General features: G+C 40.6%; 2 protein-coding genes across 3 annotated transcripts in view; one reads left to right on the plus strand and one right to left on the minus strand.

Annotated features, from left to right (window-relative positions):
• sema4gb (sema domain, immunoglobulin domain (Ig), transmembrane domain (TM) and short cytoplasmic domain, (semaphorin) 4Gb) overlaps nucleotides 1–2,993 on the minus strand; it is a 56,449-nt gene extending 53,456 nt beyond the window's left edge. Inside the window, exon 1 of the mRNA XM_030754981.1 lies at nucleotides 2,944–2,993. The gene's annotated coding sequence lies outside the window, so the exon portion shown is untranslated. The remainder of the gene's footprint in view (nucleotides 1–2,943) is intronic.
• A 3,040-nt stretch (nucleotides 2,994–6,033) lies between these two features.
• mfsd13a (major facilitator superfamily domain containing 13A) lies at nucleotides 6,034–19,623 on the plus strand. Of its 2 annotated transcripts, none has more exons than XM_030755787.1 (9): nucleotides 6,034–6,180; nucleotides 9,153–9,415; nucleotides 10,763–10,842; nucleotides 11,991–12,440; nucleotides 12,528–12,648; nucleotides 14,830–14,926; nucleotides 17,258–17,429; nucleotides 18,047–18,240; nucleotides 18,542–19,623. In XM_030755787.1, the coding sequence occupies exons 2-9, from the start codon at nucleotides 9,248–9,250 to the stop codon at nucleotides 18,787–18,789; spliced, it is 1,530 nt and encodes a 509-aa protein (XP_030611647.1). In that variant the 5' UTR covers nucleotides 6,034–6,180; nucleotides 9,153–9,247; the 3' UTR covers nucleotides 18,790–19,623. The 2 variants fall into 2 exon arrangements, with proteins under 2 accessions (XP_030611647.1, XP_030611648.1); XM_030755788.1 differs by lacking the exon at nucleotides 6,034–6,180 and adding an exon at nucleotides 6,310–6,450.
• The last annotated feature ends 12 nt before the right edge of the window (nucleotides 19,624–19,635 follow it).

Raw genomic sequence — 19,635 nt, forward strand, 5'->3', positions numbered from 1 at the left:
AGAAAGATCAATAAAACAGGTGAGCTATTCTTGGATTTCCTTTCAACTGATTTCCTTTCAACACTTAAAATGCAAAACACAGTCTTATACACTTGAATGCTGCAGTGATTTTAATGGACTTATTTATTATGTACTATATGCTATACTTAAATATAATATTTATACTTTTTTTTAATCCCAAAGCATTGAGGATTTGGCATACAGCTGAACCATAAATGAGATTACTCAAGTTCAGCCTGTAGGCTATGTGCACAGTGATGTGGATATAAATATAAATATTAATAATTTTCCTCTGTTTATATTGCAAATATATAGAAGTTTTTAAGGTGCTAAAAGAATTTATGATCAAAAGGATGATGAATCGCTAACCTTGTGTGAATTATTCTAGCTTATTTCCAACCACCATCACAGTAAAAAAGAAAAAGTAATGACATGTACAGCTTATGTACAGTATTGTCAGTTTATTCATATCAGGTTTAATGTGTAAATTGAGCTGCCTGGAAATTCTCAGCCTACTACACATGAAAAAACTCTAATATCCATTATAAAGACTCAGCTTCTCTCTATAGCAGTCATCTGCACCCTCTGGGAAGCAAAGATGCTTCAGAAAATGAAAACACTTACTTCTACTGTAGAATAAGTAATGAATGGCCTTCCACATTTTGAATTCCAATAGTTTGGGAAATTCTTATCTTATCGTATCTTATCTTATCATATCTTATCTTATCTTGCATCACAATGGGGAAAAAGGGTGATTTAAGTGACTTTGAATGTTGCATAGTTCTTGGTGCCAGTCAGGCTGGTCTGAGTATTTCAGAAACTGCGGGTTTACAAAGAATAGTTTAAAAAATGAGAAAATATCCAGTTAGCTGCAGTTCTGTGAGAGAAAATGCCTCAATGATGCCAGAGGTCAGAGGGGAATGGCCGGACTGCTTTGAGCTGCTGGGACGGCAACAGTAACTCAAAGAACCAGTTGTTACAACCAAGGCTTTCAGAAGAGCATCCATGAATGCACATGTTGAACACTGAAGCAAATGGGCAAACAGCAACAGCCCTGGTTCCACTTCTGCTAGCTAAGAACAGAAAACTGAGGCTACGATTCAAATGGGCTCATCAAAATTGGAAAAACATTCCCTGGTCTGATGAGTCTCCATTTCTGCTGTAATATTTGGACGGTAGGGTCAGAGAGAAGACAACATGAAGAAGGATCCATCCTGCCTTGTACCAACGGTGCAGGCTGCTGCTGGTGTAGTAGTGTGGGTGTGTATGTGATATTTTCTTGGCACACTTTGGACCCTTTAATACCAACTGAGCACTGTTTAAATACTTGAGTATTGTTCCTGACCACGTCCATCCCTTAATGACCACACTGTATCTATCTTCTGACGGCTGCTTCCAGCAATGTCACAAACTCAAATCCTCTCAAACTGGTTTCCTGAACACTCAAATGGCCTCCACAGTCACCAGATCTCAGTCTAATAGAGCACCTTTGGGATGTGTAGGAACGGGAGACTGGCAAATCTGCAGCAACTTGTGTGACGCTATCACACAAGTTGCTGCAGACTGTGTGATGCTATCACACCAATATGGACCAAAATTTCTGAGGATTATTTCCATCACCTCATTGAATCAGTGCTATGAAGCATTAAGGCAGCTCTGAAGGCAAAAACAGGTCCAACTCAATAGTAGCAGGGTGTGACTAATAAAGTGTCCAGTGAGTGTAAAACATGATCATAAAGTATGCAGACTGAACAATAAATGATCTAAATCTTTTTAAATTAGCTCCACCTGAACATGCCGTAACACAACTGACATCTTAGGACCGTCTCAGTATCAGTTTTTCACTAAAAAATGACAAAATTATTGTAGCAACTACAGAAAATGTGAACAATTAAATGCTATCAGTTTATCTTCTAATTTAACTACATCAGGAGTTGGAGGATGGGTCACTAACCATAACTGTGCAAAAATGTACAACAATAGTCCAAATATTTTTAAACTTAACATACATTCATTATTGACATTACAATATTTCATGGTTTGCATTTTAGGGTTATATCAGTACCAGTATTGTGCAACACCCCCAGTATTCTAGCCTGCACATAATACAGCCATATTATATGATAGCACTCTGAAACAGTCCCTTGTGCCTAAGAAGTTTTATTGCTTAAATTTGGCTACTACTAATATTTACAGACTGTATGTTTACTCAGGTATGTAGAGTTTATATTTGTAATAGAATATGCAGCATGTTAGATGGTGATTACTGGCTTCTTCTTACACCAATACAACCTGGCAGCTGTAAGCTTATTAATGGCTTATAAGGTATCTATAAAGCATGAATAAATGGCAAATTAAGCATTAAAAAAGCCTCTAGTTACAGCTTTTACAGCGAGACTCAGGGATAAATGCCAAAAAAAGCTTATTTAAGGAATCTAATTTATTCAGTGACTCCCTTACGTTTAATAGGCTTTAGAAACCACTACTCAGCTTTATGTCTATCCATTTAAAATGATACTTCCCCCAACAGTAAAACACCGGAACGAGGCTTGAAAAAGATATTAAGTCAGACCAGATGTTCTAGTTTCAACTCGGAAGAATAAGTGACTTCAGGACTGTCCTAAATGTCCTTACACGGTGACACAAAACACACCAATATACATTTATGCGATAGTTAACGTTCACGAATACGGCTTTTAATAACTTAATGATGACTAAATGTTAGTGTAAACAGTCACAGCGCGTGCCGTGAACGCGAGGCCATCCACCCATGTGCACCTGTCCGACCTGGACTGCAGCACTGAGCGACAAAAACAGCACCGCACGCGGTTTAGTCACCTTCACCTTTGCATGAATGCGTGGAGAGTGAGGAAAAGTGGAAGAAACACTGACGCAGCTCACAGAAGCGGTCCGGAAGGAAACACAACAGCAGCAAAGACTCACCTGCTTGTTTCCTTGCAGCTCCGCTCCTAAATCCTCTGAGTCGACCTCTCCGCGGCGAAACACAGAGCTCCTCTGCTGCTGCTGCTGCTGCAGTTACCAATGCTCTAACGCACCGACTCTCCCGCCTCCACCCCCCGACACACACACACACGCACACACAGATCATAGGTTTTCCACAATTTCACCACCAAACATGTTCTTTTTGTTGTTTTGCTTGAATTTTTTTTAATCTGTTTTTATTTTAAGACTATATGAAATGCTTAAGAAGAATGTTTTTCACTCATATCCAGATGATATAACAAGTAGATGTTCGCTTTCTGTGATTTTAAATTAGCCGTTTTGGACTCTTGAACCAAAGTTTTGATCTGAGTTGGGCTTTTTCATTTAAAAAAAAAACGTATATCAATACTCTGTCTAAGTGCAAGGCATGGAAAGGTATTCCACATAGAAATATGACTGATTTGACTTTTCTTTAAGAACATTACTGAACTGCCAGGAAATATTTCCAAATATTAGTAAGCCTTCTAGTAGGCGCCCCACGCAGGCTATAAAAGTAAAGTCGGAATGGAGTCCATGTGATGTGTGAGCGCCTCCTGCTGGACAAAAGGTGCCAAGACAACAACATTTCCCGGTATTCTGTTTCCTCATCCTGCTGAAACCAGTAGACGGAGTTCTGTAGTCGTTTTATCAAATCTGTGGCACTATGACCAGTCTAGATTACGTTTTAAGAGATACGTGATATTTGATTACAGTTATTACTATTCTATATGAGTTTTCTTTATAGCAATTTTAACCAGTGAAAAGAGTATGTGTGTAAAACAAAAGTATTCAGATTAATTTACTTTTTGTAATCTAGTGGTAACCAATAGGCTGCCTCTCCGAGTAATCTGACCAAACCCTGCTCAGCACCTATGAAGATAGATTTATATTTCGTGTCAGCAGTTGAAATTACATAATGTTAGTCACATAATGTTAATTCTATATATTTTACTATGGATCACAAATTGCTACAAACAGGATCACGTTGTTTAACTGTTTTTATCAAACGAGTAAGACACTGGACTTAAACAAAATTACTCAGACAGTTACAGACACTGTAACAAAAACAAAGTTTACCTTAACAATTTATTACCATGGCATTCAGCAATCTCTGCAGATGTCTGAGTCTACTCTGTTATAGAGTCAAGTGGTCCACAGCAGAAATACAGTGATCCACATATCCAACATGTAACATTATCTTTAACATGATCATTTAAGGACAAATGTTCATGAAAAAGTGGGATTCTTTTTTTAAGGAGGAAGGCTGCTGAACTGCAATAATATTTTTACAAGTGATTTATTTTTGTATAAAGAAAATAAAGCTACATTCTTATTATTTTAACTGAAAAACAGTACACACACACACACACACACACACACACACACACATATATATATATATAAACAAATATATAATAAAAAATGCTCAAACATTTGACAATTTAATGCCACTAAACTGACAGTAAATTATCTTGAAGAAAATAAATTGTTAATTTATTTACCGTAAAAATCATATTCAAATAAAAACTGTTTAAACTCTGGGCTATAAAAATATGATATTTTAACTTTTATTTCACAGTGATTCTCTTGCTATTATTGCATTTCATCTTTGTTTTATGTTTCATCACATCAGCTGCTTGTGTGAAGGGCCTGTGGGACTATTTGTGTTTTCATTAGTGCTGCTGTATAATTCCATCCCAGTCCCTTATGATAAAACTACTCAATCTGAAGAAAAAACTACATTTTTTATTGATTTTACATGGAGCACAATGGTAGAATCTGATGATGTCCTGGGTAAATGTCATGGGTAAAAAGTTTACATACACTGTGTACATGCAGCATCTTGCAGTGGAAGTCAGAATTATTTTTTAGCCAGATTATCTCTGACGAGGCTGAAAACTCATTTAGCACACTATAATTTGGGTAGTATCTAAATGGAGAGTCTGCATGGCAACATGCTCACTAAACTCCTGTACAATCTATTTGCTTTGTGGTACCTTTTTCAAATTTGGTACTGTTGCAATAAAGGACTTGTTGAATAACTTTAGGGGCACCTCTGTTAATGGGATCGTCGTTTAACCATAATAATCATCATTTACTTTCTAAACTGAAATAAATCATGAGCAAGGATAAAAATGCACTTTTTTTGGTTTATTAAAATTCATACTCAGGCATAGTAATGATCACAATGATACAGACACTTAGATTACATTCTGTGAGACTTTATTTACCCATAGAGACCAATGCACATTAACTTGATTGTTGTGTAGCTATTGTTGGACAACAAGGAATACTATACAGGGGTGTTCATCAACTTTTAAAAAGGCATTTGACTTTAGATAACAGATTTGGTGATTCTGGTTGTTACTGTTGCCCCAATAATTCACTCTGCAGTCTGCAGAGCCGCTTCACACTCAGCTGTGAACCATTCCACTGCAAGCTGGTGTATTGAATACACCTCATAACTGAAGAAGCAAGTATCTAGGGACTCTTTTTTTGTTGTTGTTGTTGCTTGCATTATTAGTATTATTTATTGATTTATTTTGAGAAGGAAAAAAATGTATTTGTTCATTTTCTATTAGTGGACACATCCCAAAAGCATGCTTTTCCTGAGCTCTCTGAGCTTGCATTAGTACTTATCCGGGAGTGGGACTGTGAAGAAGGGCAACACAACAGCACACGTGATACTGGCAGATGGGAGGCAACCAGACAAGGAGACAACAACAGGTGTGTGTGGACACCTACCTTAGAGTATTATCCTTATTTTAAAAATGGTGAAAAAGCTCTGACAGCTTCATTTACCATTTCATATCAGTTACCTTAACGGTGAAACTGTGTATTGTTGTGGTCTCTATGTACGTACACATTCCTGTATGATATGTCTTATTACTGTTGTTGTTGTTGTTGTTTGTTTGTTTTTGTTCCGTGTCCCACTTGAACAGCTTTCAGAAGTGCACTGAATGCGTTTAATATCCGGTGCTTGTGCCGCTGGGTGGCGCTGCAGCTCCGATCAGTGTGCCTCCAGTGCTGGGAAACCCGCACAGACCCGGCGCAGTCGTCACCGGTGTGAGTACGGACTGTGGTCATGACGTGCTCTCTGTCTGGGACTGAGACACAGCTGCTGAGCCAACACGTAAACCTCCCGCCGAGCCAAACACGACATATCCTTCCCGGTTAACAGACTTTTTTCTTTAATCGGTACGTAACCGCGTTTTTACTCTTTCGTGAATACACTTGAAGCCAGTTGCTAATTTCCAAATTTCCTGATAGGCAGCCTGATTAGGTTATCGTTAACCAGCTAGCTAATGCTAACACTATCGATTAGCAGGACGTTTAACACGCAGATAAGAGCTGGCTCTGATATTGCTGTTATCGATCGGCTGCTACACAACATGTGCGTTACTACTTGTTATATGAGAGAGTTTAGTCGTGAGCCGAGCCTGTTAATGAGCTAACCAGCTACTAACAGTGAGTTAAAGATGATACTTCTTTTTTTAAAGCAGCAACGTCGCCTCTTCGTGTGTCTGTGATGTACAGACCATGAACCACTCCTAGTCAGTCGACTTATTTCCTCTTTTATTTTTTTGTGGGCTCTTTACTACCTCTGGAGGTTATAAAAGTGCTTTACTACATGTTTGTCACCTGGTAAAGGTATTGTGCAGGTTTACAACGCTGTTCGAGTCTGTTTGTAATGATTGTGTGTGCAGTATGAAATGAAATTGCGATATAATCTTTCCTAAAATCATCGGTTATATTCTGTAAACACAACAGGTGGACTGCCCCACAGGTGGAGGAAGGGAAAAATCAGCTCTTAAATGCGTTATGGCTGAGAGGACATGAGTTGGATATTTGTAGATGTGGGGTTTTCTTGTCTGCTGCAAAGTAGACACTTGTGTTGCGGTAAGATACACAGGTGTTAGAGATGTGATAGGGCTCAGCCAGCTGAGAGATAACCCGGTTTTACCTGCCTGGATCTGATAGGAGCCTCTTTGTTACACTCCACTGAGGTGTCTCAGGTATCTGAACTGTTCCACTGTGACACACTGATAGAAAGTCACATCACCGTGTTTTTTTATTTTTGGCTTTTGTGTGTGTGTGTGTGTGTGGGGGGGGGGGGGGGGGGGGGGGGGTAATTATTCCATGTTTTGCCCCCACTGAACACATGACAGGATGTTGTGATCTCTGCAAGTTTGAGCTTGTGGCAGTCAGACATGAAATGAGACTTGTTGGTATTTTTAAGTGAGTTTTTCTCCCTGGGGTGCTGCGTGTGAAAATGCACTTGGGACTTGAGGAGAAGCAAAACAGTGCTGGTCATTAATTAAAACCAACGAAGGATACACTGTGGAGAAATCAGAGAGTGGGACAAAAGACAGTAATTCACAAGGGGGTGTAACGTGGAGACACTGGATCTCATTCACTAACTGTGTGAATGAACTTACCTGAATTTGTAGTCTACAAACACATTTAGATTGTGTATGAACAAATGAAGGAAGCCAATCTGTCTTTAAACTGCAGTACTGTAGTCTCAAGCCATCTCTCAGTTCTTTATATTTTTGGATGCAGTGATTGTTGAATTGTAGAAACATACACACAAATACAAGGATAAAACAAAGTTTGTGCAATTCTAACAAAGTTGAAAGTCAACATTTGGTTGACCAACTTCATTCTTCAACATATCCTGACCCTCTGAGGCAGCTTTCCTGTAATGTCTTTAAGCAGTCTTCAGTAAGAGTTCTCCAGGCTCTTCTTTGGATGTTTTCTGCCTTTTGTTTTGTTCTCTGTGGAGATGATCCCACACTGCTTCAATAACATTGAGGTCCGGGCTCTGGGGAGGACAGTCCATGACTGATTGTGTGCTTTTCTATCCAGGTATGCTTTGACTGCATTGGGAGTGTGTTTGCGGCCTTCTGTCACACCAACCCTCTGTATCTCCCCCTTCACTACATCAATGAACCTTTTCTTTGGTCTGCCTCTACTAAACTAATAATAGAAGTCAGGTCTTTTCTACATACAAAAAAAAAATGGCATCCAATAAAGAGGTTTTGGACTGTAAAATTTTCTCTGCAGACTAGCTCATTTTGAGCTAGGAAAAGCTTTGATGAGAGGTACACTATTAATTTTTCTGTCTATTTTTGTTAATACAGTTTTTGGAAACAGTTTTGAACAACTGCAGTGAGTTTCTGATCTTGGTCTGACTGCTCACGTGTTCCTCGTCCTCCACCTGCTTCCTTCTTTTGCTTCTGCTCTGTTAGGCTGCTCCTTTGCATATCACCCTTAATGTAAGAAACTTTTTATTCTTCCTTGAAAAAACAAAACAGAACTGAGACGCAGTCTGTGTCTCAGGGGAAACACAATTCACCACTTCAGTTTTTCAGCACAAACGTTTTCTCTCTTTGTAGCTTTGTCCTTGGACCCCGTTCAAGGATCTTCTGCCTATTTCTGCATTAACAGTACCGGCCTCTCTCTTAGAAGAACACCACTGAGGTCCCCACTCCACCTTGTGTTACTTTATAGAGATTTATGGATGTGTATGTAGATGTTGATGTTGGTGGTGATTCAAGAGCACGTGCAAGGTGGTAAGAACAGAGTTGGCTTGTGTGCACGTTTTGCAGTAAATTTGCATGTAAAGTATGAACATTTCTGTACTGGTGAAGCTCATTATACTTTCTTTTCAAACTAATTTTTTTTCCTGAAAGTTTTCATGTCATTATAACTGCATATATGCTGCCACAGTTCAGTGTGAAAAATGGCACCTCAGGGTGACACACAGCAGGCCAGTACTTGGCCTGAATGTGAATTTTTACTTTGCTCTTTCGGTCAGCTTTTTATGGGAACACTGAGATGGAGTTTTCAAAGGAGTGGTCATATGTGGCTGGGAGAAATGAGGCTCACACCCATTCAGCTGGGTGTGGGCCAGAGGGGGGGAGGTAACAGTGTCCCACAGCCTAACTAACTTTAATGAGTGCTTAGTGTAGCACTGCTTTGAAAACAGCACTTTTTGGGTCTGCTCAGCCTCTGTGGGGAGACACAGACAGGAATGTTAATATTATTTTGGTGTGTTTGGATTTAACTCTTAAGAAGGTGCAGTAAATTCTGGTAATGCTCAAAAATGTGACATTTTTTATGTTTCTAACAAATCCCTGTTAATGTGCTGTGATTGCCTTTTGCAGGTTATGATGTGGTGGTGACCCTGGGGCAGCCAGGCCGTGAGATGACTGCTGCTCGGCACAAAGGAAAGACGGAGCAGAGAGACTGAGAAAGAAGAATGGGCAGGAGGGTCTGGGGTTGTTGGCAAGGTGTCCTCTCTACTGCGCTGCTCTACGGCTCTTTGGCTCTGTTTACCTCCATCCTGCACAATGTGTTCCTGCTCTACTATGTGGAGACATTTGTGTCCGTCTACAAGATTGATAAAATCTCCTTCTGGGTGGGAGAGGTGAGTCTGAAGAGAGCCTAAAACACCAATTCTTGAGACTAAACATGCAATTTAAATTTGGACTTTTAGCTCAGGCTAGAAGTGCAGCAGAAGCGAGCGGGTAACCAGCATGTTTCTGCTTAAATTGTTTAAAATTAGTATTTGAGCAGAGGAAAGCTGTATCAATATGGGCATTACTTAAAAAAATAAGCCTCTTGATAACCACAAGCCCTTTCTAGTATAGCTATAAGGCATTTAAATGTTTCAGTATGCTAAACTTTTAGGTCACAACGTCTTTCTGTAAACACAAGAGGCTGTTACTGAGATTAAGGAGCCACCATCTGTGAAGTACTAGGCTGATACCAGTTTAAAACAACAGATAACCAAAATCTATACAAATATTTGACGGTTTGTTCATTTTGCTTTTGTTATTTATTTCTTCTTCTTGTCCCAGGAAAACATAGAAATCATCATTTTGAAATATTTGTTTTAAAGTTTTTAGACTGTGCCAAACTGACCTGTCTTTTATAGACAATAGCTTCTGGGTCCAAAAGGTGAAGACAGTATGACCTTAAAAAAACAGCCATTGGCCCTGAACTCTATAAACACTTTCCCAGTGAGTTTATGGGCTCAGTCACTCCTTTCAGGTCAGACTGAATAAAACATTGAATTCAAAATTTTGATCATTTTAAATTGGTGGAGGATTATCCAGGCTATGCCAAAGACTTGGCTAACATCTTGTGATAGCTGGCTGGTTAGCCGAAGAGCATGCAGTATCACAGTTAGATCCACTCCTTGTATTGGGAAAATGCTCAGCTTGAGGCTCCATAACAGGACCTCACAGATCAATGGATGACTTCATGGTGGCTGCATCAATCTTTTAGGCTGTCAGTGGTAAGTGGTCTGGTTCTTATATAGAGCTTTTCTACTTGAGCACTCTAAGCAGTTTATGCAACATGCCTCGTTTGCCCATTCACACACATTCATACTCAACGTGGGGTTCAATAACTTTGGCGTGCAGACTGGAGCGGCCAGGAATCGAACCACCAACCTTATTAGCAGGTGACCTGCTCTACCTCCCCCAATAAATAATAAAACCTAGAAGACAATAGCATAAATAAAGTTGAATAGTTCAGTAAAATACAGAATGGCAACACAATAAGGTTGAAACTACGCAGAAAAAATGATACTTGATAGGAACTCGATAAATAGAACAAAGTAAAATAAAGAATAAGGGGCTAAATCTTGTTTGCCAGTATTGATCGATATTTCGGTGCATTCCTAATTAAGATTAATAGTGATCCTACATGTGTCATCGTCCTTTATTCATTGACTTTTCTGTAACATTATTTTTCTGCTGCTCCACAGACCGTGTTCCTTATCTGGAACAGCCTGAATGACCCTCTCTTCGGCTGGCTGAGTGACCGCACCTTTCTCAGCTCTCCTCAGTAAGTGTCTCCACTCTGACTCCAACTCCTTTTTCTGAGAAATAAACAGCTATTAATAGTGTTTCCACCTCATTAATGTGTAAAAGGCTGCAGAAAAACAAGTTAATTACTTGCACAGGATTTATAAATTGTGGCTGTGACAACACATAAATATGCAAAAAAAAAAAATGTTTTTTTTAAAAGAATTTTCATTATTTAAAAAAAAAAAAAGGTCAAAAAGTGACATTTAGAAGAGACGCTAACATTGCGCAATAGGTTTCAGGTTCATTCTGGGGATATTTTTATCAGTTGCACATCTTCTTTCAAAAGAGAAAAGTCTTCTCCTCTGAGGAGACTCTTCGCCTGCTCTGTGTCTCATACTTTCTGACTCGCTGTGAACTTGGAGAGATGCTAATAATTTAAAACATCTTTCCTATTTATGCTCTTTAAAATGCCGTGTAACATAATGACAATTTTTATTAGCTCTGAGTATCATAGTTATGTAACGTGTTTATATGTAAAATGATCCTGAAATCATCTTCATTCCCAGTCGACCTGCTGTTCTTCCCGCAGCATCACACCCAAATGCATGATGCCATCAGAGCGACTCGTCAAACATAAGGCTGCTCTCTGTGTTTACTTTGCTGAGTCGCTAAGCAAACCTTCTGTGTTGTTTTAAGGTGGTGATGTTGTAAGGCTGATCACATCATTTTATTTTTCCAGAAGGTTTCAGTGTGTTTTCTCCCAAAGAGGTTTGGCCTCCCCCTAAGCTTAAAATTAAGAGTAAAATAAGACAGACTCTTTCCCTTAAGTACTATATGCAAACTGATCGTGCTCATGGGCCTTGTCACTTTACAAAAGGCCCATTTTAAGACACACTATGAATAAGATGAATGTTATGCTTATTTCCAGCTCCATATTTCTTTATAAAGGTCACGTCATCGCCTCCTTTTTAAGCCAGTTTTCCTCGGATTGGCAGCCTCCTTATAGGGCACAGTTGGTTTGAGTGGGGATGCTGTGCCCACTCAGATGACCATATTAGGAATTTCCTCTCTGCTTCACATCGTGATGTACAGTACAGTCTGCCATACACAGTCTGTTTGTACCAGGGAGGTTGGTTAATTATCACAATACTTGTCTAAAAATAAATGTGTTTTTTTTCCCCTCAGAGCCGGCTCTCAGATCACAAATCCAGAGGTGGTGCTGAAGCGCCTGAAGGCCCTCTCCACAAATGGCCCTCTCTTCGCTCTGTCCTTCCTGGCCTTCTGGGTGGCGTGGGCCAGGCCGGGCCTGCAGTTCCTGCTGTGCCTGTGTCTGTACGACGGCTTTCTCACTATGGTGGACCTCCACCACAGCGCCCTGCTGGCGGACCTCGCTGTGTCTGCCACCGATCGCACACGCCTCAACTTTCACTGCTCGGTGTTCAGTGCTCTGGGGTCTTTCTCCGTCTTTCTGTCCTATTCCTTCTGGGATAAAGAGGATTTTTACTCCTTCCGTCTCTTTTGTGTGATTTTGGCAGCTTTTTCCATCATGGGGTTTTTCTTAGTGTCTCAAATGCTGCAGCGCCGTTTCAGAAAGGAGGTCCGTCCAAAACAAGACGAGGCATCAGCGCTTAAAGAGTAAGGACTTAAAGGTGTGACTAATGTAATGTTTTTAGGCTGTTTTCTCATTTCTCACACCTCTGGCTTTCTTCTGTATTATCACAGGTTGAGTGTTGGCCACGCTCCACTTACCCACCCAGAAAAACCTGTCACTATTGGACAGTATCTCAAGCAGCTCTCCCGACACAAGAACTTCATGTGGTTTGTGTCAATGAACCTGATTCAGGTGAGATACTAAAAATGCCAAGTGAAAAAGGTAGAGCTGGATTTATGGTATCAATAATTTATTGCCTGTTAGCGTCTCATATTTTTAAGCATCAAAAATAACAACAAACTAAAATTAATGTGTACCCTACTGATTCTTCCACTATAAAAAGGAAATAATCCTAAAATTATCAATATGTATTTATATAGTTTATTTACTATATTTGTGCAATATAAAGCACTTTTTTCATCAGCCTGTAAAAACTGAATCACAGTTCATCAGTCGCTTCTGTTTGTGTTTGTGACAACCAGGGTTATAATAGTTTTGGATTTTACATTATAGTTTAGTTTTAGTTAGTTTTTACTTTTTTTTTCTCTAATTCAGTTAGTTTTAATTAGTTTTCAGAGTGGTTTTGCTCGTTTTTATTAGTTTTTATTTTTGGTTTTATGCTTAGTTTTAGTTAGTTTCAGTATTAGTTTTAGTATTTTCATACTTAATCAGGTACGCTTTAAAGATACCCTTTAAAGAAATATATTCAGCAACCAACTGTTCACAGACAGCAGAACTACATGCTAAATGTGTGTAATATTAAGGACACACATGAACATCAACAGGGAGAAACTGCTAACAATATGAACTCCAAAACTCGATAAATTCTACAATAAACTCCCAATAAAGTTCAGCCTCAGTGCAGCAGATTAACAACAGCTACATGTGGTGTTTGACAAAAACAAACTCCTTGAAGGAGTCAAAGCTCAAATCCAGCTGCATCCTGATGTTCTCACCACCTGATGCTGCTTCTGTTTTGGAGCTACTTGGTTAGATGCTCGCTGATTAGACTTGCAGGGTCTTTGCGGCCTCTGTAGCCTACGGAAGTGTCCGACCTCATGTCCGCATTTATGCATGTATAGCTGGATTGCGTGTGTTAATTACCTTGTGGTTGTGTGCTGGGGGTTTTTTGGTCCTCGCTCTTTGTGCTCAGTTTTTAGGGTGCAAACATATTTGTCCCTGTTTTTTCACTTTCTTCATTCCTTCACGTCCATTCCCATAGTTTCAGCAGCTCCCTCCAGGAATTTGCTGACATTTGTGAGTCCTTATATTGATGCTTTGATTATTAGTCCTGATTGTTATTATCTGACTGATAAAGAAACGCACAAGGACTAAACACAACGTTGTGGCTGCGTTGACCCGACGAGTAGTCACGTTTCTCTGGAGGTGCAGGCCGGGTTGCCTTGTAGGATGAGAGCGGTTTCCGTAGCTGCCTTGTGTGCGCTTCTCAGGTCTACTTTGATGTTGGTGTTTTTTTTCCTGACTAAGAAGTGTTCCGTACATCATCCACAACATCATCCACAACAAGACACTCGCTGCTATCTGTGCTATCATAGTAAAAAAAAAAAAAAAAAACACTCCACATGGGACTCTCTGAGGAGCAGCGCGGTGTGCGCACGCACGCACATGCGCACCCATTTGCCCGACGGCGTTCCGAGCTTAAACTCGGAGAGAGGAAAAAAATGATTTCATATCAATCCACAAGACTTTTGAAAAAATAACAATATCTATAATTTCAGTTAGTTTTAGTTAGTTTTGTAAACTCACAATTCAGTTTTAGTTAGTTGTCGTTTCTTCCTTTTAATTTTAGTTTTTATTTATTTCAGTTAACGACAATGTTTTTTCAATTTCAGTTTTCGTTATTTCGTTCGTTTTCGTTAACTATAATAACCCTGGTGACAACTATCAGAATACAAACACAACAAAGAATACATCACAACACATAACAGCAACAGCTGGATATCAAAGCAGCACAATATGCAAACGGCACAAAGCAAAGGTGGTACCTTCATCCTGTTGGTAGTAACACCACAGGGAAGGTCACTGAGCACTGCAAAGCTGTGAGACTGTGCTGTTTCTGACACACACTCTCATGACAAATATTGACAGTCTTACTGTTTGCTCTTGTTATTAACTGCAGACAAACAAATACACTGAGCATAAAACAGGCAGTTGGAGCGCTCTCCACAGCGGGGAAGGACCGGCGTATGTAATCGTTTCTTGTGACCATTGTTAGACCTTCGGTACATGTTTGTGGGTTTCCTGCTCGCACTAACTGAAAAGTACAACACCAAGTAACAAACTATTTGCAATTTAGAATAAAATAAAATGCCTTAATAGTTCTGTGCCTTTCTTTATCGGCCCCCTTTGCAGGTGTTTCACTGCCACTTCAACAGCAACTTCTTCCCTCTATTCCTGGAACATCTCTTATCTGACAGCATCTCTGCCTCTACAGGTTCAATTTTACTTGGTAAGATCCTGTTAAGACCACACAAGTGTTTGTGATGGATGTTATATATTTAATATAAAAATTCACTGAACATAATGAGCTAAATGTTAGAGAATAGGAAGGAAAACACATTGAGTTTGTATTGTACACTAGAAGGGAATTCAGTCTGTGCTGATACTTCCTAATGTCGTACTCAATCATTTTCAGCATCTGATCACGAACAAACTCTGCTATATGACAGAAATCATGGGCATGCTGCACCCTAATTTCTTTCATAAGGTTAGAAGCAAATATGTGAATATTATCCCTATCTCACCATAACAAAGAATCCTTTAAAAAATGTAATCAGCTGTTCTTCGTACCACCTCCAACAACTCTGAAAGTTTCATTGAAACGCGTCATCCTGCTGACAGACAGGCCATCGCAACCGAAAGCATAACCTCCCTCCACCTATCAGTGGGCGAGGTAATCACAAGGGCCCACGAATAGTGGTATTTTTAAATAGATTAACTGCTTTATATAACTCCTTTAAAAACAGAACTTGCAGAAGGGCAGAAGCAGAAAGTTTTTTGTTTTTTTTTTATCTCTAAAGGCCGTTTCACACCGGACGCGTAAATTCCGTGCGAATGTTTCGTGCGTTAAAAATATATTTCGGACTCTCCTGTTCTTAATGCAGCCGTTCACACCAACTGCGTCATTTCACAGGACGAATTTGCGGCATTTATTTTTTCGGATCAAGTTCGATTTTTCTGACTTTCGCAAGCGAACAAACAGGACTGACCAATCAGAGCGCTGCATTTAGCAGCATGCGAGGTCATAGCTCAAAACACGAACCGATGTACTGAATATACAGTGATGTGGGAACAATAAAATCATAATATTTTCCCTCAGACACACAGCTACACGCTGCTCCGGGTCAGTCGGCTCTCTGATATTATCCTCTGCCTCCTCACATGTGATCCCAACTCTGCCAACAAGAGCTCAAACTGTCCCACTGACATCCAGAAATTTGAGTGAAAGCATCCATGATGCAGCTTCAGCTCCGTGATCAAACCATGAAACTCTCCCTGCTGCTGCTTTCTTATGAGTTGGATGAACCCATGAACTCTGTTTCTTCCTTCTCTTAGAAACATCAGGACCATTACATCATCACTTGATGTCGACTGCATTTTTTTTCCCGCCGTGCGTTATATAGGGAGGATTTAGTCGCAAAAACGCAGCGTGTCCGGTGTGTATGTAGGTTACACGACAGGTTCGCATCCGAAAGATTCGGAATTTCGTGTCGTTTTTACGCAACGCATCTGGTGTGAAAGGGCCTTAAGTGTTAGACTGATTAAAAAATAAGAAAAAAAAATACACTGATTTAAAAAAAATGAAGGGATCATCACAGTGTAGCACAAGGTCATTTAAACCTAAGGGAAATGCGCCTGTCCAGGTAGGAAGCACAACATATGTAGTGGAGAGGCAACAAGAAGACGACCCTCCACAAAGAGAATGGTTTTGCAGGCGGTGGCCACAGAGCGCTGAGCTCTCCGTTTCCCTCCTCACTGATTTTTCTGCAGTTTTGCTGGAGATGGTTCCTGCAGCACATTCATGTTGCACACGTAGTCCCTTCCTCAGTTCCTCATGAGGTGTGGAGGAGATAACAGGAGCTGGGTCGTTATATGAGAAGAGATGCGACCCAGTAGAAGGAAGTAGAGGAACGGCAGCACTGTCAGAGCCACGCTGAATGACCCTCATTTGCATGTTTCTGATCAGACTGTCACAGACTGACTCCACGATGGCGGCATGAATGTCTGACAGATACACTGAGCATGTGCCGGGTGTGAGTGAGTCTTGGCAAAGGTTTATTCTCTGCCTGCAACATCAACCAGCATGACCGGTTTAACAGTGGATCAGTGATGGTCTGAGGAGGCATTTGGTGCACCTGCTGCCAATTTCATTTGCACCCAAGCAGGTGAAATGCATCCACAACCATTTATGCTTCTAACTGCACAGGCTGATGCCCCCGAGGTTTAACTTTGTGTTCTACTGTGATCATCAAGTGTTCCCTTCATTTTCTTTGAGCAGTTTATATAAATGAACAACTAACAAGCCCTGCATGTAATGGGGTCACATAAACCAGTCTATAAGAAGTGATTTAAGGAGGTCACTAATCCTGCGAGCCTGATCTCTCTGGGCAGTCATTCCAAATCTGAGACGTCCTGTAGCACCAGATCTAATGGAATAAATTCCTACATTTACATTCGTTTGTACTGTTTTTTGGTTTCCACTCACATGCTTTCAAATGAATGAATTTTCTGTTGTTTGCAGTTTTAATTTTTAATTCAGCTCTGCTTCTGCTCCACACAGGGATCTCTTATATCGCCCCACACCTGAACAACTTGTATTTCCTGACACTCTGCCAGCGTTATGGGGTTTACCAGGTTATCCGCTGGTTATTTATGCTCAAACTGGGACTTAGTGTGGCTATGCTGCTAGCAGGGGCTGACCACATTTATCTGCTGTGCGTCTTCATTGCTAGGTATGGCCGTGCACACGCCAACACGCTTCATGGATGTGTGGCAGTTTGGTTGCTGCTTTGTGTGTGTGTGTGTGTGTGTGTGTGTGTGTGTGTGTGTGTGTGTGTGTGTGTGTGTGTGTGTTTCAGAGCTGCATACACAACCACAGAGTCACTTTGTGCATGCCATTCACAGGGACACGTGTTACCCAGGTTAACTCAGCATTTGTTCTGTGCTGTGTTGGTCGTATTGGTTGTCTTTACTGTCAAACTCATGTTTGTAGTATCTTTATAGTCCCAGCGTCTTTCTTTTATTGCACATTAGACATTTTCATATTGTGCAGTTTTTATTGCTATCACTGATCTTTCTGGATTCAGGAATCACGCTGTTCTTAAAGCTCTCAGCAGCATTTGCATCCTCTCACAGCACTCTGGGAGTTTTGGTCATAGTTGTGATTGTTGTAAATGGTTTTGGTTTTTATCTCTTGAGGGCTGAGCTAACTGTTGTTACTGTAATTCACACACATTGTTTTGCATACTCAGACACACCTTAACATGCTCCAGCTGCTCTCAACAAAGGCTTTTTTGTGTGATAACCTGCTGATGTTTACACGCTGTAACTCGACATTTCCGTCTTCTAGTAACCGTGTTTTTACCGAGGGGACCTGCAAGCTCCTGAAACTGGTGATTTCTGATCTGGTGGATGAAGACTTTGTAGTAAACCGGCGTCAGCAGGCCGCCTCTGCGCTCCTCTTCGGGATGGTTGCCTTGTTGACCAAACCCGGGCAGACATTTGCCCCCCTCATTGGCACGTGGCTGCTCTGCGTTTACACAGGTACAAACAGGCGTTCGCAGCATCGGTCCTGGTGAGGACGCTCCGAGGTGCTGCATTCATGTGTTTCCCATGAAACACATGAATGAGTTCTAACAAGTGTGTTGATAAAGTTTAGTTTCTGAAACATTAAAAAAAAAAGGGATAAAAATCAGTGTGTGTGACTTGCACAAACTGGATATATGCCACAGATCTCTGGCATTTATCAGATTAAAGAGCATCTTTAGTCTGATGCTCTTATAGTTCTCATGTTTACTGTAAAGCTTCAGGACAAATCTAATGTGATTAATTTTTTCCACCCCAGGTTATGATATTTTTGAGAGAGATTCTGTGAAGGACTCAGTTTCTGGGTCTCACGTTGCCTCCAGCTCAGGGAATCCGCCTCTACGCCTGGGCTGCTTCTACCTGTTGGTGTTCGTGCCTATCACCTGTGCCCTGCTGCAGCTGGTCACCTGGTCTCGCTTCACACTCCACGGCCGCAAGCTGCAAGGGATCAAAGCCCTGAGGCAGGGGGCCCAACAAGGCCATCTTATTGATGTCAAGGCCATATGAACTGTTGGGTGAAGCTGCACATGGACACTTTAAAATAAGTCCATTTTTACAGTCTCTTTTGATAATGTCTTAGAAGACGATGATGAGCTGCTCCGCCCTTTTTCTGCAGCTCGGCCTTCTGTGCAATAAACAGTTGCAGATCGTGTGGCTTTGTGTACAGTGGAAAATGCACAGTGGGCTCACTAATCCATGTGGAAAGAACATGTTGAAATAATGAAATTTGCCTTATTTTTCTATTAAAAAATGAAACTATATTTATATTTGAACCGATGACCAAAACAAAGAGTAAAACAGATCAGTCTTTTGGACCAAGGGGAGAGCTTTTCATGGTGTGGGCTCAAAGGTCGGGTGTCCTCTCTTAAAGTGTAGTTGTGGTGTCGAGTACATCCTGAATGTCCTTCCTGTAAACTGTCAGCACCATCAGCCTGTGTGGAAAAACCAGGAGGGCACGTTTACAGCAGAGCGCCGCTTCTGATTTCTAACTTTTATTAACAAGAAGATGAAGAATTGAAAATGTAACTGCATTGTGTTTGAGAGTGCTGTGGATACTGCATGAAAACACGAGCTGGTTATTTTACTGTGTGTCTTCAGTTCCACTCAGAATGAATGCCCTGCCACTTTGATGTTGAGAACTGTACTTTGTAATATGTCAGTATTGATGATGCTTTTGCACAAAACTGCCATTTGTCTGTCGTCCTTCTAACGTTTTACTTTTGGTCGTGTAGTGATGAAAACTGAAATTAGGAAACGATGCCAGTTGTTTTTTCAGATGATTACAATGAATGTGAGACCGTGCCACAAATAAACCAGAGTTAACCAAACTCTTTATTTCAAGTTGGGACTTAT

The sequence above is a fragment of the Archocentrus centrarchus genome, chromosome 19 (assembly GCF_007364275.1).
Source record: "Archocentrus centrarchus isolate MPI-CPG fArcCen1 chromosome 19, fArcCen1, whole genome shotgun sequence".
Taxonomy (NCBI): domain Eukaryota; kingdom Metazoa; phylum Chordata; class Actinopteri; order Cichliformes; family Cichlidae; genus Archocentrus; species Archocentrus centrarchus.

What these genes read in the sequence shown, in the direction of transcription:
- mfsd13a (XM_030755787.1), top strand. Translation starts at nt 9,248, where the DNA reads ATGGGCAGGAGGGTCTGGGGTTGTTGGCAAGGTGTCCTCTCTACTGCG. An exon ending in ACCTTTCTCAGCTCTCCTCA is followed by an intron (nt 10,843 to 11,990) that starts GTAAGTGTCTCC and finishes TTTTCCCCTCAG; the next exon opens with AGCCGGCTCTCAGATCACAA. An exon ending in GCTGCTCTGCGTTTACACAG is followed by an intron (nt 18,241 to 18,541) that starts GTACAAACAGGC and finishes TTTCCACCCCAG; the next exon opens with GTTATGATATTTTTGAGAGA.